The 23,124-nt window shown below is 41.4% G+C and overlaps 1 protein-coding gene across 1 annotated transcript in view; it reads left to right on the forward strand.

The window, feature by feature from the left end:
• Window positions 1-23,124, forward strand: part of cerk (ceramide kinase) — a 63,592-nt gene that overhangs the window by 2,486 nt on the left and 37,982 nt on the right. The window contains exons 2-3 of the mRNA XM_085137753.1: window positions 18,852-18,980; window positions 21,174-21,296. Of these exons, the coding sequence (XP_084993879.1) occupies window positions 18,852-18,980; window positions 21,174-21,296 (252 nt within the window). The remainder of the gene's footprint in view (window positions 1-18,851; window positions 18,981-21,173; window positions 21,297-23,124) is intronic.

The raw sequence follows: 23,124 nt of genomic DNA on the forward strand, positions 1-23,124 counted from the left end.
AATGATTCAGCATGACTCAAGTTTGACAGATCCTCCCCAGCTTGTATATTCCATCTCCGCCCATAGAAGCTTTTCCAGAAGATGAAGTTGACACCCGAAACTATAAATTGTGTTAACATGATAATAATGATGTTACCACTTGACCTTTTATGTGAATTTGTTTAAAACGGAGCTTCCAGATGTAAACTGCACACAGACACAGACGCACACAAGCAGACAAACAAAAGCCAGTCACTGAGATGGCCTCTGAGCCTTGGAGTAAATGCTCTGTCCACATAATGGTTGAGTCACTGCTCTGATGCAATTCAGATCAGAGTAAAGTCGTGAATAAATCATGGAATATGCTTTAGAGACTGCTTCCCCTTCCCTCCAAATCACTATGCTTAGCGAGCAATACTTCCTCAGGCCCTCTAAGCCTGAATGTCTCTCCCTGCCAGAGGGGGAGGTTTAGATTTTTGCTTTCCCATATGTCAGCGCTGCATAGACACCCGGCGTGCAGGGCTTCACTTTTATCAATATTGAAAGTATCGTAAATCGGCCTAAAACAAAGTTAAGAGACAAAGCAAACCTAGGCTGATTTTTGTCCATTAGTCAGACAGGACTACAACTCGGTCGCAAAGGGTTGTGAAAAGACAGAAATAGTGATATAGTGCCTTGTCATGCAATCAGCAGAGCCCTGCACTTTTCTAGACATTGCGCAACAAAGGTGCACATTAGGACGTAAGCCTGACATGTTCAGATCAGACAGTAAACTGTGTTTAACCTGCCAGTACAAAGTCCACGTAATGCAGGGATGCACAGAGGTGAGAAAAGCTCAGGTAATAGTCTGTCTTCCATAGTCACTGGTGTCTCCGACCTGCTCCTGATCTACATAGGCAGCTTCCTCAGCTCAGCTAACCAAATTATTATTTTTTTATCCCAGTAGTGAGGTGGAGGAGTGGATGTTGTGCGCTACTTGGGAGAAACATCTTAACATTGTGCAGAATGTGGATGAAATGGCTTATGACAAGGGTACCATGTTATCATTGAGATAATGTTTACCATCGTCACAATCTGTTGGTTCAGAACATTGACGAGCAAAGTCGGTGTGTGTATATCTGTTGGTATTTGGTCAAAAGTAGAAATTTTGTACTTTAGTTATTATAGTCCATCCTGTGGGTGACATAAATGGTGATTCAAAAGTGTCTGGATTTATAAATTAAGGCTTTCAAAGCCCAACCATGCTTTTTACCCTATCCAGGGAACATCCTGGATAGATCACCAACCTGCGGCAGGGCTAACACAGAGGCCATTCACAGGAACATTCACGGTTTTTAGAATTTACAAATGAACCTAACCCTGCTAATTCCACGTCTTTGGACTGTGGGAGGAAGCCGGAGTATCCGGGGAGAACCACTGCAGATATGAGGAGAACGTGAAAAACCTACACAGAAAAGACTCCAGGCTGGACTCAATTTCAATTTTACAATAATACATATGGAGAAAAACTCAACAATCATTTGACCCCCTATGAGCAAGCACGTTGGTGACAGTGGGAAGGAAAAACTCCCTTTTAACAGGAAGAAACCTCCGGCAGAACCAGGCTCAGGGAGGGGCGGTCATCAGCTGCAACCCTTTGGGGTGAGAGAAGGAAGACGAGATAAAAGACACGCTGTGATTAATAACAAGTATGATTCAATGCAGAGAGGTCTATATGGTGAATGAGAAAGATGACTGAAGAAGAAATACTCGATGCATCATGGGAATCCCCCAGCAGCCTACACCTATTGCTGCTAAGTAAGGGAGGATTCAGGGTCACCTGATCCAGCCCTAATTCTATGCTTTAACAAAAAGGAAAGTTTTAAGCCACATCTTAAAAGTGAGATAGTGTCTGTTTCCCGAATCCAAACTGGAAGCTGGTTCCACAGAAGAGGGGCCTGAAAACTGAAACTGACTCGTACCCAGGACCTTCTTACTGTGATGCAGCTGTGCCGTCTGGGGTGCCAAACTATAAACCTGTTCAAAATCTGGTACCAATCCATCTAATAAACAATTATGGATGGATTTACACCTGTTGGTTACACTAGATAACAAGGTGAGGCGGAGACTTTTAGGTGTCAATCTTTTTGTAATATGAATGTCCATAAGTATATCATTCCACCTGGCCAAAGTGGGGGGTGCGACCTGATTAGCAGTGCCGTACGCATGTCTCCAAAAGCAGCAACCGGAGCTGCAGCGAACATAAATATTGAAATCATAGACTGTGACTTTTTAGCACCACTCTTCTCCTGTTACATCTTCCACCTTGGTTGTCCTTTCCTCTCCATCTGTTTACCTAAGCGTTGGCTTAACAAACCCATTGTGCCTGGGAGAAATCCACATGTCTTGTTTGACAGCTCACTGCCATGTGTACCCAGGCAGATCTGCGCTTTGTAATCTAAAGCTGGTGCTCAATGCACAGCCCTGTCTGTATGCTGAGAGACGGCTGCAGAGGGAGGGAGGGGGAGAGATACAGAGAAATAAACACTGCCAGAAAGCGACAGCTGGAGATTGGGTAAACTGCGCAGGTTTACACTGCATCACTGACAGCAGCAATGCAGGATCTGTCATTACAGTGATTGCTCTGTTCACCTGAGCTTTGGGTCAACAGGAGGAAAAGCTAATCACGCAGTAAAGCTGCATGATGATGTGGCACTGATAGCACCTTTGTAATATCAGCAACAGTTTTGGTAACTTTCACACGCTCAGCTAAATCTTGTCTCATCTTTTGCAAACACATGTGACTAGGAAGACTTGTAGAAACAATACAAACAGGAGGGAACACCTAAGCATTTCCTTAAGCTTGCACGGGCTTGTCCTCTAACACGCTGTCAGTGCCACACCACAGTATAAATAAAGGGACTACATAGTGAACCAATGTGTAAAGGGAGGTGTGCCGAGAACAGCAGCAGAATATGAATATGACGACAGCTCATTGTTGTCAGAGGACTGAAAGGAGGCAAGGCCACGCGCCGTATTCTCGGAGATATCATAAACACAAGCGAAGTCTCCCGTGGACGTGCACGAACGCATAGGGTTTGCCAACTCAAGATCAAAATTCAGAGGAGCCGTGTCTAAATCTGTCGTGTATTTCACAACTCGGATTGAGGGGGGCTGAGGAGAAAATGTCCGGGGTGGCGTCGCTTCAACGCCCGAGTGAAAAACAGCTGGGGTGTGACAAGGATTTCAGACGTTGCGTTGACGGTGTAGGAGACCGGTGTGTTCAGCGGAATCCAGTCGAGCAGGATGCCATCTTGCTTTAGGGAAGCAGGATGAGCTGGATGGATCACGAGCCTCACACGTGCACCTGTAGAGACGCAGCTCCTTGCTGATCGAACTGGTTTTTATCAGTTCGATCTGAATTAAAGGTGCTGCTGCTGCTAAAGTAGCTGCAAGTCTCGGGAGAAAAAGGATTATGTCGCGCCACAGGAATGCCTATTAAAGCCCAGCAGCAGTGCTTCACACTAACATTTAATACACCTCACTGTATCGCATGTGTGTCAGGCTTATTACCAGAAGTGTCTGGCCTGCTGGATGGCTTTGCAAATTGTGGAAGTGAGAGATTAGGACTGGTTTGTGCATTTCACTGTATTTCACACTTTGTGTTGTTACACACTGATCAAATCTTAAGAGTTGTTGTCCAAACTTTAGCAGGGGTTTGAATTGTCACATTTGCAGCCATGTTACTAAGAGACCACACCAAATTAAGGCAGCACGACCTTATGCTGACCTTCTTTGATCAGGGATTATAGTATTTCTTTGCAATCAGGATAAATGAGACATAATATTGAGAAACTGCACTCACCTTACTTCAGACTGTCCTGGCTGTTTAGCATCTGTTTTATAAATGGTGGGTATATTAAATGTGGACTATAAAACACTGACTTTTGTGAGCTATAATACTTTTTTTTAGGGGATTTTAAAGTTTTCTAGGCAAAATATTTTCAGTTGTAGCCTACTCCGATAAACTAAAGCAGTGTTTAGCCCATGAATTAAAATGTAATTGGGTACCTAAGTAAGTAAACATTTTTTTTCATAGTTTGGAACATTTGGAGGAAATCCCGAACTATTATTTTTGCTCCTACATCAAGGTCGGTAATTTCGAATACAAGAGGAACATAGCAGTGAGACCAGTATATGGTGACTAGTGCAGTGGAAATACAGTGGGGCAAAAAAGTATTTAGTCAGCCACCGATTGTGCAAGTTCCCCCACTTAAAATGATGACAGAGGTCAGTAATTTGCACCAGAGGTACACTTCAACTGTGAGAGACAGAATGTGAAAAAAAAATCCATGAATTCACATGGTAGGATTTGTAAAGAATTTATTTGTAAATCAGGGTGGAAAATAAGTATTTGGTCACCTCAAACAAGGAAAATCCCTGGCTCTCACAGACCTGTAACGTCTTCTGTAAGAAGCTTTTCTGTCCCCCACTCGTTACCTGTATGAATGGCACCTGTTTGACCTCATCATCTGTATAAAAGACACCTGTCCACAGCCTCAACCAGTCAGACTCCAAACTCCTCCATGGCCAAGACCAAAGAGCTTTCGAAGGACACCAGGAAAAGAATTGTAGACCTGCACCAGACTGGGAAGAGTGAATCTACAATAGGCAAGCAGCTTGGTGTGAAAAAATCAACTGTGGGAGCAATCATCAGAAAATGGAAGACATACAAGACCACTGATAATCTCCCTCGATCTGGGGCTCCACGCAAGATCTCATCCCGTGGGGTCAAAATGATCATGAGAACGGTGAGCAAAGATCCCAGAACCACACGGGGGGACCTGGTGAATGACCTGCAGAGAGCTGGGACCAAAGTAACAAAGGTCACCATCAGTAACACACTACAACGGCAGGGAATCAAATCCCGCAGTGCCAGACGTGTTCCGCTGCTGAAGCCAGTGCATGTCCAGGCCCGTCTGAAGTTTGCCAGAGAGCACATGGATGATACAGCAGAGGATTGGGAGAATGTCATGTGGTCAGATGAAACCAAAGTAGAACTTTTTGGTATAAACTTTGTTTGGAGGAAGAAGAATACTGAGTTGCATCCCAAGAACACCATACCTACTGTGAAGCATGGGGGTGGAAACATCATGCTATGGGGCTGTTTTTCTGCCAAGGGGACAGGACGACTGATCCGTGTTAAGGACAGAATGAATGGGGCCAAGTATGGTGAGATTTTGAGCCAAAACCTCCTTCCATCAGTGAGAACTTTGAAGATGAAATGAGGCTGGGTCTTCCAACATGACAATGATCCAAAACACACCGCCCGGGCAACAAAGGAGTGGCTCCGTAAGAAGCATTTGAAAGTCCTGGAGTGGCCTAGCCAGTCTCCAGACCTCAACCCCATAGAAAATCTGTGGCGGGAGTTGAAAGTCCGTGTTGCTCGGCGACAGCCCCAAAACATCACTGCTCTTGAGAAGATCTGCATGGAGGAATGGGCCAAAATACCAGCTACTGTGTGTGCAAACCTGGTAAAGACCTATAGTAAACGTTTGACCTCTGTTATTGCCAACAAAGGTTATGTTACAAAGTATTGAGTTGTATTTTTGTTATTGACCAAATACTTATTTTCCACCCTGATTTACGAATAAATTCTTTACAAATCCTACCATGTGAATTCATGGATTTTTTTTTTTTCACATTCTGTCTCTCACAGTTGAAGTGTACCTCTGGTGCAAATTACTGACCTCTGTCATCATTTTAAGTGGGGGAACTTGCACAATCGGTGGCTGACTAAATACTTTTTTGCCCCACTGTATAAGCAGAGATGTCACAGAAGGGATTTCACATTAGCTGTGTAAACCACAGACAGCCGCAAGAAGTGATAAAACAGACAGAAATGGACTGAGAGTAAAGTCCAGGCTTTATTGCACTTCCCTTCAAAAGAGGAATTGCATGTTTGATTCAGGAGCATCAGAGTGACATAAATTTTGCAAGAATATCTGTCAACTTGCTTTGGCAAGTGAAATATGAATACAAGGACGTAAGATCACTGCTGTCAAAGGGGATCTGAATGGGTTTGGTTCATTGGTTTCCCACATTTGGACCAGCACATTTTGGCAATGGAGGCACAAAGGATGCAATAGTTGAGCCGTTGGAGGCAATCACTACCAGCACAGAGAGCTGCAGTCTGTCCAAGATGGCCCATATAAAGTTAGTGGCTCTTGTATACATAGGCTGTTGCTGTATTTATGTGTTACGATCAAAAATGGCTACCGGCAAAGGAAGGTTATTTAATTTAAGAAAAACAAAAAGGCCATTTTCAGCCACTAGCCTAAATTCATGTGGCTCCTTTTGCAACTCTGTTATTCTAGAGTCCAACCTGTTTATGAGTGTGATAATATTATCAGCTTATAACTATTTTCCCACTGTAAAGGCATTTACAACAGCCAATAAGTGGAAGTTAAATAAAGAAGAGATAAGAGAAACACTCTTTAACCATGTTAATCATTTGTTGTATAGTTTGTCAGGGAGCACTTTGTTTGGGATTGTGAGGGACCAAGCAGCCAAAGCAAAGAGGACACAGGCAAAAAAGTGTCTTCAAAAAGGGTTTTCTTTATTTTAACCCTCAAAAAGTCCAAAATTAACAAACTTCAAAAACATACTTAGCAGGCTCATAAAAGAGGTCAACTAAATATAACTCTACAAAAAAGAATTTCCAGAAACTTAAACAAAACAAAGTGAGACACAACTTAACTCACAAACTGACCTAAGGGTAGCTTTTATAATGATTTGGCCAAACCATTTGAACACAATAGGGGGGAAAACAAAAACACACTAATATTAACTAAGCACAGACTGTCGCTACCCGATCCGTACCGGAAACCCGATCGGTACCCCGCATGCGCAAATCTTACGTCACTTCCTCTCTTTGCCAACATTGCGACACTCAATATATTTGAATGATACGGTTAGCGCCCAGTTAGCTCCTAGCATTTCTCAACAGCTCTGCCTCCTTTTCGACTGCCCGGGACATTTAAACAATGGATAATCCCTATACAAACAAATTCATGCTTTTCTCCTCAACAGAGAGCGTTCCCCGATTGAACAACAGCGCCGTAAAATAAGAAGAATGGCGCCTAATTACAGACTTAATAATATTGACTTAGCAATGTGTCACGTGAAGATTCAGCAGCCAGATTGTGTTTACTGACAACTGACAGTGATAGCGGACATCATCATCACTATTCCAATCAATTCTCTCCACACAGACAAGCATAAACACACTCGACTGTCACTAAATCAAATTTAACACACGTTTGTAATGACGCTAATTCAGTTTACAATAGGGTTCATTCGCTCGGTCAGCAGGTGGCAGTATCCTCGTACACTGGGGAGTAAACTGCCATTAAACGAACAGAAGAAGAAGAAACCATCCGCACATGCGCGGTACGGATCGGGTAGACCCGATTTGTACGGTCGGACTTTGCACATGCGCAGTAAGGATCGGGGAGTCCCGATCCGTAACTATCTTTTTATTTTTCGTTTTTGTCTACATTGTACTGAAATGCTTCATTATTGCAAACATTTTAAGATATACTTATTATTCTTAACATTTTAACAGATACTCTGACCCATAACTATCGTAAAACGCTACGACCGGAAGTAGACACCTTTCGCGCATGCGGGGTACCGATTGGGTTTCCGGTACGGATCGGGTAGTGACACAGACTAGCCTAACTAAACCTCGGGACTCCCCGATCCTTACTGCGCATGTGCAAAGTCGGACCGTACAAATCGGGTCTACCCGATCCGTACCGCGCATGTGCGGATGTTTTCTTCTTCTTCTATTCGTTTAATGGCAGTGTACTCCCCAGTGTACGAGGATACTGCCACCTGCTGACCGAGCGAATGAACCCTATTGTAAACTGAATTGGCGTCATTACAAACGTGTGTTAAATTTGATTTAGTGATAGTCGAGTGTGTTTATGCTTGTCTGTGAGGAGAGGATTGACTGGAATAGTGATGATGATGTCCACTATCACTGTCAATTGTCAGTAAACACTTAATCTGGCTGATGAATCTTCACGTGACACATTGCTAAATCAATATTATTAAGTCTGTAATTAGGCGCCATTCTTCTTATTTTACGGCGCTGTTGTTCAATCGGGGAAGGCTCTCTGTTGAGGAGAAAAGCATGACTTTGTTTGTATACGGATTATCCATTGTTTAAATGTCCCGGGCAGTCGAAAAGGAGGCAGAGCTGTTGAGAAATGCTAGGAGCTAACTGGGCGCTAACTGTATCATTCAAATATATTGACTGTCGCAATGTTGGCAAAGAGAGGAAGTGACGTAAGATTTGCGCATGCGGGGTACCGATCGGGTTTCCGGTACGGATCGGGTAGTGACACACCCCTGCTCCTGGTAAGCCCATGGTTGGTCCTGCTGAGCAGGCATTTTGTTCCCAGAGTCCTCAGCCACGCCTTTTGCCAGGCAAAAGACAGGAAACAGCCACCGCCCAAACCCAGGTAACTCAAAGAAAGAGAAACATAATTAATATAATAAGAAAAACCACACAATGTTACTATGTGCGCGCCTCATAATACCAGTGTTAGGTTTAACCAAATGATTAATGAAGAAAACTGCAAAGCAAACTAATAAAGTAAAAAATGGACTAATTTACCCATGTGTGGCTGATGCCATCACAGGGACGCTAAAACACAGCAACCAGCTGATCATATCAGAGGTGGGCGGAGCTTAAATAAGTAAATAATTAATTATATATAGAGCAGATGTTAGCGACGTCTTTATTATTAGTATTGCGCTTAAAAATCCCGAGTGCAGCGCTCCAATTATCACACCCTCCAGCTTGTTATGGAGCTGTGTTAGCTAGCTCACGTGCTTCGTCACTGTTGAATGCTAGCAGCAAAAATAAAAGGTGTATAGTTCTCAGAGTAACACAGCAGTGGCTGCAAGCTTAAGGAAGTCTCTGTAACTGTTTGGTCAGAAAGCGTCTTTGACACCCGGCTCTACCCCTGGGCTTGGAGAACTTGTGACTTTTCCCAACAGGAAGTAGTCTTGTCTTGACCTTTGTGAGCAAAGAGATTCTCAAAGAGGAAGCCATCATAGCCTTGTCTATAAAGTGTGTAGGACTGAAACTTGCAGCGGTTTTCATTATGGATTAAAGTACCAAAATGTCTTAATTAAACATTTTACCTGTGAAATTCGATTGACTGGACATCAGTCTTAAATCAAAAATGCTATCCTTTATGACAAATCAAATCCTGACAATAAAGACAGCAGGACCATAGAATCTGACATTCATTGACTGATTTGTTGCAGCTCATTTTGGGGCCTTTTTTCCAGGCAAGATGGCCAAATGACTTGCATGAGTAGTTGTCATATTGTACTGTTCAGAATTCCAAAAAGAAAAAGCCAAAAGGCACAATTCTGCCTTAACTTTTTCAAAGTGTGCCAAAATGAACAATAGCTTTTCTTCAGAACTGTGCTCTTGAGTTAAATGGTTGAAAGTATTTACCAAAAGAATGAAGTTTAACTGACCTCCTAAACTCCATTAAATTTACAAAAGAGCCTTTTTGTTCCATTACCAAAGGAAATTAGTATTGCTAAGACCTGTGGCTCTCAATCCTCGTCAAGTGCTGCGGAAAATCTACCTTTCAAGGTACCTGAAGGGCCACTTCATTGACTTTGCACTTCATTGCCGTGTTCTTCTTCAAATATGACACACTTAAAGAAATGACTGCACTAATCCGTGCTCTCTTTGACAAACACGCTAACAAAATCCTGCACCTGGGCGATAGTCGTGGGTGGAAAAGACACTATTTTACCCACACTTGGGCCTATTTATATAGTAATCCATCTTACTATTAAGGAAGTGGAGAGTCTAATAAAATAAGTCACGGATTTAAGTGCATAAGTGCATTCACAGTATCAAATTTGTATACATGAAGTCACAAAGTTTGGGGTGTCGTACACATTACTACATAACGAAGGGGAAAGAGAGGGACTACCAAGCACTTTTCAGCTGGTAGAGAGACGGGAGCAGTCGAGTGAGGATGATCTACCAATTGCAAGGTCAGTCGATTGATCCTGTCCTACCGGTCCATACTATGTGCAAGATACTAAATCGCAGGTTGCTCCTGATCCATCTAGAAAAAAAACCAATGCATGTGTGTGTGACTTAGTGAGACTTGTAATAGGAAGTGTTTTGAGCACTCAGCTTGAGTAGAAAAAGCGCTGTGCAAATACCTGTCCATTTACCATACGTCATCAGCCAGTTCTTGCAACTACCTAGATTTTTCTAGGCATGGGAATTAAAACCATAGCTTATGAATGCAACAGTTACACAAGCAATGTTCGTGCTTGTGTAATTGTTGTCTTCACTGCAGAAGGGTGTGGACAGAAGCATGAGAAACCTGCCTTGTCCGATTTGAAAGTGTATTAAAAGAAGTGTCTGGATTAAGAGTTTCACTTCCTGGTGGGAAAAAAAGCCTAAATAATTGGAGCGAGCATGAGAGAGACTGTAGGGTGATGGTGTTGACCAAAGTGGTTTCCATTCGGGGAATCCGGACTGAGTCACATGAAAAATCTGTTTTTGTTTTTGAACTTTTTTTCAGAGTGAATAATCGCTCTTTGGGTAAACTGATCAAATCTGTTAGAAGTCTTATAACAGAGTTCCAAGTTCAAAAAATCCACATAACATTTAGTATACAATCCTGTCTGACAACTTCAGGGATGGTGTAAAAAGTCTTCAGACTGGTCTTGCCTTTTAATAGTGTTTTCTTTCACACCACAGGTGTTAATTCATCTCACGTGGGTTGAGTGGAAACTGGTGGCAGCCGAGGCCCTGAGGATATGACTGTTTCTGGCTCAGTAGAGAAAGGCACTAACGGTGCCTGAGCCGGGGATTACACGCACACTTGGGGCAAAGCAGCGCACTGCCATTGCCAGGGTTTGAGGTTCAGAGTTAGATGGCAGGGTTGGAGGACTGCTCATTATGTTTCTCCTGATCCACATTGCATGCGAGTGTGTCTTTGAACTTGGCCTTATTCCCATGCCAGTTAAGCTGCCTGCTCCCTTGTTGGGTAAAAGAAGCCTGAGCAAATACCTAAGAGCTTATTTACAGTTGGCTAGCAAAATGCACATAGTACAAAATTATGATCATGTCGATTTCTCGGTGGAAGGAAGACTAAACCAAGTTAAAACCAAATAGAAACAGACAGAGCTCCGTCAATAGATACATCAAGTTAAGTTTGTGTATTTGATCAGGTTCTAACAGCAGAAATTCGTTAGAACTCGTGCTTCTTTGTTCCTTATTGTTTTAGCATTCTTCCTCTTTTTCTAGATGAATCTGCTTTTCTACCAATCAGCATTCAACCTGTATACACTGTGTCACGATATACTGTCTAGCTTTTAGGAGTTCAATAGAAACTCGAACAGGTCAAGACCTTTAACATGTGATCAGGGACAAACAATTCTGCCACTGGGCAGGTTTTTTAAAAAATGGGCAAAAGGTCAAGGAAACTCCAAGAGTCTCTTAACGACCATCCAAGCGTGGCAAAAGTAACTGAAAGATGTCAGTAATTAGCTTCACAAATGGTCAAAGTGATTAAATAAAAGGCTGCAGGAACATTAATATTCCCTTTCAGAGTTCTTAGGTATCCGTGTAGCAATGAAAACAAACATCTGAATGCATGTGCAGGATTTCTAGTTATTGGGCAAAAAAAAAGACCCTTTTCCCTCCAGTTCCTGAAAAGCTGAGTTTTTGCAGATAGCAGACCTCTTCGGTTTGCTGTAGCACACTGAGCCCTGTGGTATGAATAGGCAGCACACACATGGCTGACTTACCAGTGCCAAGATTCTTTTCAAGCACAAAGAAAAGTATGTCAGAGCAGAGCAGAGAGGATCTGCCTTGTATGGCCGAGGGCTTAGCATGTAGCTTAGGGACCGCACTGAGCTAAAAAGTGGAGAATTTATGTGGGGGTATGTGCTCTGTGTGTGCGAAGCGATTATTGTGTCCTTGTGTATGCATATCTGAGATGTGTGTATGTGCCAGGGTTATTAGAGCAACGTTAGAATTCGGGAATGCTAGCCATTGTTTCCAGTTTCTTCCCCAACTAGGTTCACTGGGGTGTCGGTTTTGTTTGTTTCTTGTGTTAATTTGACCAAGTGGTTCAGAGGAACACCCTGACTGTTTTGTGTGGCAACGGCTGTGAATGCTCGTGTATATGTTGTATTTTTGTTTTGTATTTTAAATAAATTTGCAAGGATTTCAGCGAACCTTTTTTCTTTCCCTTTTCCCTCTCGTTCTGGGGTATTGTGTGTAGAATTTTTAGGGTGAAAATGAATTTGATCCAATGAATCTGGAATACGGTGGCAACATGACAAAATGTGGAACAAGTAAAACACTGAATATTTTACGGATGCACTGTGAAAAGATAGTGTCATGAGTTTGGTTGTTGGGGGGTTTTGGCGGGGGGTGCCTTTGGGGGAATTGATTTGCCTACTTCTTTGAAGATATCATACGTTTAATGTTTTGTTTTGGATTTTGGATTCAGGCCTGGGAGCTTAGGATGATACGTATGTAAATGTGTAAAATACAAGATAAGATTTTCTGATTATATTTCTCAGAGTTTTAGACACAATTCAGACACAAGATTGGTGCTGAGATATAAAACAAAGTGCAAATTCAGAATTTCACAATGAATTATCTGGAACCTGTTACAGCTGTTTATCTTTGCCTTATGTTATTGTCACTCTCATCATCACCAGTCACAGAGTGTGGCCGCTGAGGTACATGGTGCTTAAACCAATGCTCTGCTGGCTCAATAACTGCAGAGTCCCAAACCACCTCCGACATTCAGATCAGCACAAAAACTGCGCTGGGACCATCATGGTATAGCAGCTCCTAAAACTGTAGCGTGTCGGTGGTGTTGCGAAATCAGTTTCACCCCGGTTCTTTTATTCGTCGAAACTTCCAGAGACGGCACCGGAACTCAGTAGTCATTTCACAAAACCTTTATTCATCTTTATTCATCTTCATTTAAGCATGCACTTCTAGAAGGGAAGACGAGGCCGATGTCCCTCTGCAAAATCTTCACCCCTTTGTTAGTTACAGCCAGCTTTATAGAGGCGACCCCATCATAAACCCCCCCTACGGTGTGCTGCAAACTCTGCGTCTGTGTCTATGTGCACGAGCACATGAGTGCCTACATGTGCGCGTTCCCGCGTGTCTATGTGAGTGCTCGTGAGTGACTGTGTACGCTTACCTGTATGTATGTGTGTGCACGTGAGTGAGTGTGTGTGACAGTTAAAACACTGTGGGTGTAGGTGACTCCCTAGAGGTCATAAATAGGGCTGGGTATCGTCACTGATTTCTGGAATCGATTCAATTCCGATTCACAAGGTCCCGAATCGATTCGATCCACGATTCGATTTAATTCGATTCGATTCGATTCACTTCGATTTGAATCTGGGAAATTTTGACAGTCAGAAATATTATAATTCAGATCAGTACATTTACATATTTTTGTATCTATAAAAAGGAAGCTGACACACGCAAGACTTTATCAAAGGTGTGAGCATCACAGCAGATGCCTTTGTCAAAGTAGCTGAAGATAAAACACAGAAAAACATGAATGCGATTTTCCTGGCCTGGGATTTTATAAAAATATTCTGCAGTACATCAAAAACGAAAGAAAACCATTAATCAACACATGAAAATTACCTCTGAAGTTACAGCAGTAAGCGTTTTGCATTTTGCATAATTTTAAAAAAGTTTAAATTTGTTCAGTATTGAATGGCAGAAATTAGGTTTTCTTTTCGGAAGTATATAAAACGGGAAAAAAAACATCGGCCGACAGCGCTGTAAACAACGGTAGTCTTGTGTGTAACAAGCAACCGAATAATGCAGAAAACAGTACAGAGAGAGAGAGAGAGAGAGAGAGAGCTGTGGTCGAAGCAAAACAGTAAAAGTAAGAGTGAATACATGACAATGTTTATGTGAAGCGTAGTTTGGATCTTCTTTTGCTGCTGGTTCGGTCAATATTGTTTGGAGAGACATCAAACTAACAGCTTCAGAATCAGTGCATTAAGGGCGTGAACACAAAGCGCTGAACCGCCGACAGATCAGAATCAGCGAGCTGTCGGCTTTCAGCCCCGACCGTGAGAAAGGCGACATCTAACTGATTCTGATCCGCGGGCTGCGCTGTGTGTTTAAGTCTTTGTGCAGAATCCGTGTTCCTGCTCTCATTTACTGTCTTAGCTGTTTGGTGGTTGTTGAAATTTTGTGAGATTTCACCAGAGATTCTGGCATTTCGGGCAAAATAAATTTATATTAAAAAATCGATTCAGGATTTTAATGAATCGATTTTACGTTATCCAAGCCAGAATCGATTTTAATCGATAAATCGATTATAAAAACCCACCCCTAGTCATAAAACCCATCTCCCTTCCAGACCACAGTTATCCAGTTACAAATGTTGAGACCTTTCACAGTTCAACTGGGGGAGGGGTCTCCTACAATCTACTACTACTAAGTTCATGACTAGGGATGGGCACCGGTATCCGGTGCCATGATGGCACCGGTTCTGACATAAACGGTAGTAACCAGACCGAAAAGCAGCGCACATTTCGGTGCTTTATTTCGGTGCTTTTTTTCCTGAGCTGTGATACACTTTCTTCTTCCTTACATTTGTATTGGCGGTTGGCAAACAACTGAAAGGTGCATTACCGCCACCAACTGGTATGGAATGATACGCTTTAGATTCTAGCCAATCATTTTACGTTCCGAGGATAGTAGGCGGGTCCAGGTACGTACGTTCTTTTAGAGCAAAGCTACAGATTAAAAATGCCCAAGGCGAAGCGGTCAAAAGTCTTGCTGTACTTCTCAGCAAAATATGCAAACTCAGCAGTCTGCAACAAGTGCTTTAAGCTGATACTGTGATACTGTCAAAGGAGGTAACACCTCAAATCTGATGAAACACCTGGCGCCGCATAGCGTTCTTTTCTAAAGCCGAGAAATGCGCCGTATTTGATAGCTTGTTGCGAGACCTCACACCGTGCACATCTACTGCTTGTGGGTTGCCTGTTATCGGACCTGGAGGTAGCAACATCCCCCAAAAACCCGAAGAGGAGAGTCCTGGCCCCTAGCCCTGCCAGTGTAGCAGAAATGGTGAGGATGATGATGCAGCAGCAGCCGTTCTTCTCTGCGTGAGTAGCTTAATGTTGTTCGTGTGTAATTTACATTGAGTAGGCTAACCACGTTATTACATTAATGCATGTAAGGTGAACTAGCAAACACCATCATAGCTACATGTGGCTGTCTTCTTGTTTGATGGCAGATACTCCCTTCACCCTGGACAAAAAGGCTAAAATGACCGAAGAAAAAGTGGAAAACAGCTAAACATAAGAGGATTTTGGACAAAGTTTGTGTTTTTTCCATTGTTTAAGCACTGCTTCCAGCCAAGAGTGATACCATATATGCCCTATAGCTGCAGAAAAGGCTAACATTGTTATCTTTTTACAAAAAAACAGCTGAACATGAGACGTTTTTGGACCAATTTTGTGTTTTCCATTCTTTAAGCACCGGTTTGAGCACCGTTTAAGCACCGGCACCGTTTCAAAAGTACCGGTTTGGCACCGGTATCGGATAAAACCTAAACGATACCCATCCCTATTCATGACACAGTCAGGCCTTTATCACATTGAGGACAGTGTCAGTGTCTCTACAATAATTCTACATTCTGTGTTAACACATTTCTAAACTCTAAAATAAGCTAAACATTCCTACAGTGGCCAATTACTTTTGTCCATATAGTGTATGTAAAAACATCCAAATTTTCTAGCACGTTCTGATCTGAATATATTGTGTTGACATTTCTGCTTATGTGAACTGAAAACTTTGAATTGAAAATTGTAAATCTAGTGGTTGATTTGTATGATACATGGACAACCAAACGAATTTTGGCATACAGACCAGAGCTCCAGTTTAACAGTTTAAAAATGGAATATAAAACTTTTAGAAATTCATTATGTATTTTAATTCAATACCAACAATCAGTTTGGCAGGAGAACTAGGTGCTATTTTTCAAATAGTTTTTTTTTCCCTGAAATAAAGCCATTACCCACATGGCCATAACTCTTCTTCCTATTTGTCAAAGTGTGAATATCGATGGCCATAAAGTTATTCATGCCTGCATGGCGTATCATCTTTATTTGAAAAAGAAATGAAATCCTATTCCCTCAGACTCCCAGGGGAGAAATAATATGTCATGCTTCCCTCCCATCCATTTCACCATATCAGCTGAATAAATTTGTAGGAGAGACTGGGATGCCTGTATGTGACGCAGTTGAACAGGTCACTTAAAACTCAATGCAAGCAATATTGTCCTTCCATAGTACAAAAGTGCACAGCTGAATTTGTTCTGTTAGTAGCCATGCTTGGGATTTGAATATTTAAATAATGAAATGGTTCAAAGGGAAATTTGTCTCGTCAGGCCTGGAAATATTTAGGCATCAAATTCCCAGCACCGGGTTCCACCTTCTTAAAATGATTTTTAAGGATTATATTGCATTGTCTGTCACATAAGTGTTCATATTAGTAAGGATGTGAGGATGGATGAATGCATTACCGACAAATCCTTTAACACCACTTTTCAACGCAGGGTTCTTTAATGTCACTTAGGAGCCCTTCAAGTCAGCTGAGCTGCCCCGTCTTGTTACTGCCAGGAGGTACCAGGTCACACCGTGCTCAGAAAATTTTGTTAAACCTCATTCTCACGCTTATGGGACACATTAACAAAGGGATGTATTTCCTTCCCAAACACTCACAACCTCTCTTGGGACATGACAGTGTTATTCCCATTCATTTTTTGCTCCTTGTGAAATGAATTGTTGGATACAGTATCCAACAGTTTTGACATTTTAGAGGGAAATCTAAGCTTGCTGATTTATTTGTTTGTTTATTTTTGCAGTGGGAAATGAAAACAACTCACTGATGTACGATTACAAGTTATCAGGCTTACATCTGAAAACATTTCTGTACTTGAAATTATTGCAGTGCTTGGAAATAAAGAGAAAAATTAGCAAGTATACAGAGTGATTTATCCAGCATGCTTATTCACTCCCGTCTGTTTTAGTCTCCACCAGTTTATAGAGAGGATAAAAGATGACTCGGGTTATTGACTCAAGCACTTTGTTCATTTCCACAGTGGAATAAGACGAGTTGAATGGCAGTATTATCAGCTAATGCTGGCAATGGATAATGAACCTGCTTTGCAAGGTGTATCCATGATGTAGCTGGAGATTGAATGGAATGCTAATGTGGTTACCAAAAATTAGTCTTCTGACAAAATGTAACTCGAACCCAGGATGCACAACCTCAAGTCTTACTGCCTGAGGTAATTTAAATGAGTGAGTAATATAAAAGTGCATTTTTCATAAATGATGCAATTTGCTATAGATACCAAATGCGCTGATGTGTTTGTTTCTCCTCTAAATTTGAGTATTTAAACATGTGAATATACAGGACATTTACATCAAACAAACTAGAATTTCTTCGAGGAGACAGAAACGGTTACATTCTTTGTTTTTAATTTTTAAAAAAATTTTTTTTTTTTTTTGCCTGTCCCGTTTGGCTCTTTTGCCATCAGCATTATTGTCTAAAGGCGAAGAAAGATGCCCAACGGATTTACTTTACCAAATTGACCATCCCGGCCTTGCCGTAATGGTCCATTTGATTCACCTTTTATTGTTTATTTTATTTTCACTTGCTGAATACGGGACAGACTTGACTGGGGGAAAGAAAGGGGAGAAAGAAAGAGGGAAAGAAAAACAGCTGAGAAGAGGGATGGGGGAGAAGGGCAAAAAACCAAAACCAACAGAATAAGCAGACAAAAAAAAAAATACATCTTTGTTTTAATTTCTGATCATCAGAGGACAGACGTGGCCCCTGTGGCATTCTCGTTGCTTGGTGGGGTCCTGTTATGGATGTTCAAATAATAATAATAATGGATTGCATTTATATAGCGCTTTTCGGGACCCCTCAAAGCGCTTTACAGTACCACTATTCATTCACTCTCACATTCATACACTGGTGAAGGCAAGCTACAGTTGTAGCCACAGCTGCCCTGGGGCAGACTGACAAGCTGAGGCTGTTGTTGTTTTGTCCATCTTTGTTTTATTTTTTTTATATATAATGAGAAACAACATGAGGCTGCATGCTTGTTGACTTCTTGTCAGTGACAAGTTGCTGAACGATGAGGTCTTCGTTTGCGACTCACATGGGGACCACGGTTTGCAGGGTGGACTTCATGCTATGTTTCAGTGCAGACTGGGATTGGCCACCTGAGGCTTGGTGAGACAGCCTCAAGAAGCCAGTAAGGGAAATGCTGCTGTTTCCAGATATTCCCAGTTAGCCATTTGGATACATCCGGCTGTTTAGCTGCTAAATGCTCTAATTTCTTAACCAGCTACTAACTTCAGTTGCTTGGTGCTGGGCAGGGAGCATACAATAGGCTTATCAGGGCTTTCTGACAAAACACCTGCACGTTACATCGGCAAACGGGGCTGATAAGAGCAACAATAAAGGGAGTGGACAATAAAACTAAAATATCGATGTGCCACATTCTCAACGGTGTAGAGGGGAATTGCAGTTGAATGATTATTCGTTGTCAGCTTGGCTCAGAGTGACCCTTTCCACAGACCACTTAGTTTCAGGATCCATTGTCCATATGAAGAAAAACAAAAGATACTGATTACTGGAGATTTATAGATTACAGCATGCATCACGAATGCTTTTGTGTATGTTTTGTGTGCTTTGGTCATTGTGGAATGGAGTGAACTAAAAGAGCCATTTCATGTCATTTCAGTTCACAGCTATTCTGTTGAGGTGTGTGAAATTGTTGCTGTCCGCAAGACCGAAGACGACGACCAAGACGCTGCACAGACTGGGAAACATCAAAAAAAGACAAAACAGCTGTATCCCTTTGCATTCACAGGTATGACATTTACAGAAGCACTTCATTATCACTAGTTTTATAAACGTTATGCAAAGCCCAAAGTAAAAAAATGTAGCATTTTTGTTTCTATCCTATGTCTCAGTCTTATTAACCCTTTAAAGCCGGTCGGAGCGGGCACGCTCCATTTTGTGTAACTATTTTTAAATCCTGGTAGCTCTGCAACCACGTAAGCTAGCGCAATAATTTTTTTTTGCATATGAAACCGGAGGAGTTGTACTTACATCTTATGCCATCAGCTTGTCCTCGGTCACAGTTTCCTTCCACATATAGTTTTGCAAAAACTGCATAAAAAGCGCTTGCAGCAACAAAAACATAATATTCCAGAAACACGCTTTGTCGATCCGATCAGCTGTTCATAACACTTCCTACGTCCATCAGCGCAAACTATCGCATGTCCGCCATGACCTGCCCGAAACCGGAAGTGACGTCCTTTTGCGGAAATGTAGTTTTTACCATCGGGGCCTTATGAGCCTAAACTGGTGTTTTTAAAAGTTATGTTTGACTTTATGACTTTCTGTGTCGTTTCTAGGATGCTTAGGACTCAAATTGCACTGCTGGAAATAGTTTATTTTGATGCATATGCTGATTTTTGCAAATTTGCACTATAATATTTATTTTCGTTTTTCCTGCAGTATATAAAAATTGTGTATTTCAAAAATAAAACTATGAAGGCACTTAAAATAAATTTCCTGTGGTGGGAAACTATTTTGTGTAACTTTTTTGTATTTACAGTTTTGAGGGATAAGCCTCTTAAATTTCTCTAACTAGAAATATATGTTAAAAAAACAAAAACGATTTTAAATTTTTTTGTAGTTTATTGCACTTTTTTGCAATTTATGTAATTACTATGCACTTAATGCATACATATTATTAAAATCTGGGCTATAATGGTTGTATTGATGTATGCCACAGCATGTAAAAATATAATATAAGCTCTGGCGAACTTGGTTCTATGGTAGGTCTTAAAGGGTTAAAGTAAAAACTAAACTGATAAAGTAGCCACTTTAACCTCTGTTGCTTCTTCCAGCAACAGAACCTGAGGCCAGTCTCTATCAATGTCGCCTTGAATTTCCTATAGTATGTTAATGCCACATTACAGTTGCACTTTGGTTAAGTGTGCCAAGAGGCTGTGTTTAGTGCCACAAGTCGCAAGTGATGTGACACTGGGAATAAGCCTGTAGACAGCTCCATAGTCAGAAAGTAATGCATTAACAAGAGAGTCCCTCACAGCTTAGCAGACTAGGTCTAAGATGGCAGCATGCCAGCGACTTTGGGGCTAATGCTTGATTTGGAGCCATTAGATTATATCCAAACAAGATCGGATTTACATTATGTATCGCAGCCAAATGTTAAAAATTACCTCACTAATGTGAGCGTTTACTGGCAATGAAGTGCGTCGAGTCTGACACGACTGCATTTCCACAGTCTGTGGAAACTTGGCTTCAAAGACGCACCCCATCACTTACATCCTGATTATGTAACATATTAAAGGATAATTTTGCACCCACTCTGAGCGTCTCTTTGCATACCCCATGGTGAGTACGAGGTACGGTTAGCGATTTGGACAGCACAACTTTCCTGAAAAGTTAACTTTTCTATCTGATGAAGAAAATGCTTAGTGTGATAATTTCACTTTGAAATGCTTAGCGAGTGAATCTGCTGTCAAAGTGCTTAGTGAGTGAATTTTGGCTTCTTAATGTAAATATTTCAGTAATGTTCCTAGCAGGATATTATGGGACTCTGTCTCTACTTTTGTGTGTGTGTGTCTGATTATGAGCACAGCCCTGTTTCATTTAGGAAACTAATTTCTTCATGCTTTCATTTCTGACATAAGCGCATATCTGAATAATCTGTGTGTTAAGGATAAAGCCCAGGTTTATTCTCAGGGCAAGCCCCCACTGTGCCAAAGCCAGGTAATATGGTAAACGACAAAAGTAGGAATTGGCAAAAATGCCTAAATAAACTATAGGTCACAAGCGATCAGGGTATTTTATGATTATGACTTTAAGCAAGGCAAAACGATGTGAAAAGAAGACATTATCAGAGGATTTGTTTAGCACATTTGGAGGCATTTGTCTGATAAGATGCTCTATGGGAATGATAAAAGCATCTTTCGTCTCTGATTTTTGTTGATAAGTGGTCTCTGGAGTGTTCTGTTTTGTTTCTTTACAGTTTCCTATGTGCGAAGGACACAACAGCACCAGTGGCGGTGTAGTGAGGTCACCTTTCACTGTGACAACCAGGCACTCTGCGAGGAGTGGGTCCAAGTTACAAATGAGCAGCTATCACTACTCAGTATGTGTCTTCTGATGTTCTGTAAAAGATATGGGTTTGTCCTTTGTACTTGATGTACTGACCCGACGCACCATAAAAGTTGTATTTTAGCCAAGTGCACGCGGTCATTAAGGTCCACTCTTACAGGAGACGGTGTATTAGAAGATTGGCACGGTGGTTAGCACTGTTGCCTCACAGCAAGAAGGTCCTGAGTTCAGTTCCACCATCAGGGGTCTTTCTGCGTGGAGTTCTTCTCCCCATGTTTGAGTGGGTTCTCTCCGGGTACTCCGGCTTCCTCACATAGTCCAAAGACATGCAGTTAGTTATGATAGGTTAACTGGAAACTCTAAATTCCCTATAGGTGTGAGTGTGAATGGTTGTCTGTCTGTAAGTGTTAGCCTCTGACTAACGATTTTTGAATTTTAATTTAGAAATAGCGCTGCCACAAATGATTATTTTGATAGCCGACTAGTCACCGATTATTTTTGCGATTAGTCGACTAATCAGATCATCATCCATTGGACGTAAAACGTACAGCTTATTGCACCAGCAGCATCTGCTCTTATATAACTATCATTAGCTTACAGCTTTAAGTGTTTAAGGTATGTGCTAACTAAAAATAAAGACAAGATGAGAGTTTATTAAATTATAATGACATTTGCAGATTGTTTCAATGGAGTTTAATCTGCTTGATGTTTATTCAGCTGTATAAAAACTATAACTTTAATCTCAGCCAAACCGATTTAATCAGGAACAAATAAAATACTGAAAAAAGCCAAACAATAAGATTTTTAAGTTATCTAAGTGACTTGTATATCATGTTTAACCTGAGTAGCGAAAGACGGCGGTGGGTTTGAAAACGATTTGCCGGGAGTCCGGTGTTTTCACGGGCTCTAGTTAGCCTTGCCCCCGGTTAGCTATCGAGCTAGTGGGTAACAGACGTCTCCGAAAACGTTGGAGCGCTTTTGAAAATATGTGGTGTTTTGATAAACTGAGCAGATATTTGAGGTTTACACAGCTACATTCTCGGCTGAAAATATGTTAAACGTTTATTTTGTGACCCAGAAAGAATAATAAGAGTAATATTAAAACTAACTAGCTGCCGCCATTGTTGACAACTGCGCTGGGCCGCGCTATGAATTCTGGGACACAGCTTCTTCTTCTTCGGGGTTTAACGGCAGCTGGCATCCTTGTACATGCAGTGCTGCCATCTTCTGTTTCAGTCCGTTATTACACTCTTAAATCCTACTACTTATTCCTGCGTCTTTTGGGATCTTACAAAGCGTCAAACGACACGTCGACTATTAAATCAGTCGTCCACGATTTTAATAGTCGACGTAATCGTGACTAGTCGACTAATCGTGGCAGCCCTATTTAGAAATATTAAATAAAAAAAATAATAATAATAATTAGGATAGCTAATGGGCAGTCCTACAATAAAAGAGAATGGCATATACAGTATATAACTAAAAACGAACATAGCAGCACATTATCCATCAACATGTTTACAAAATAATTAGCTTGCTAAATGTAATGTTTTTTGTGTACTAACAGATTACATGGTGATACAAAGTTATTCGACTATTATTCAAGCATATTGAGTTTGCATTTTATTTTTCACCTGAGTGCAAAATGCTCTCTTATGCTCTGGGTTTAATAAGCATCACATGATTAGGCTGTACAGAATTTAGTGTTTAACTAACATGCTGAAATAAGAGTGGAAGGTGGGTTTAAGCCATTTAAAATGGTCCTCTTAGTCCCATTTCACTTGGCAGGATGAATCAATTAAAGGTAATTAACCACATTCATTTTGAAGAAGTCGCTGCATCTTCAATAGTATTAGTCACAC

Source organism: Neolamprologus multifasciatus, chromosome 17 (genome assembly GCF_963576455.1).
Source record: "Neolamprologus multifasciatus chromosome 17, fNeoMul1.2, whole genome shotgun sequence".
Lineage (NCBI taxonomy): Eukaryota > Metazoa > Chordata > Actinopteri > Cichliformes > Cichlidae > Neolamprologus > Neolamprologus multifasciatus.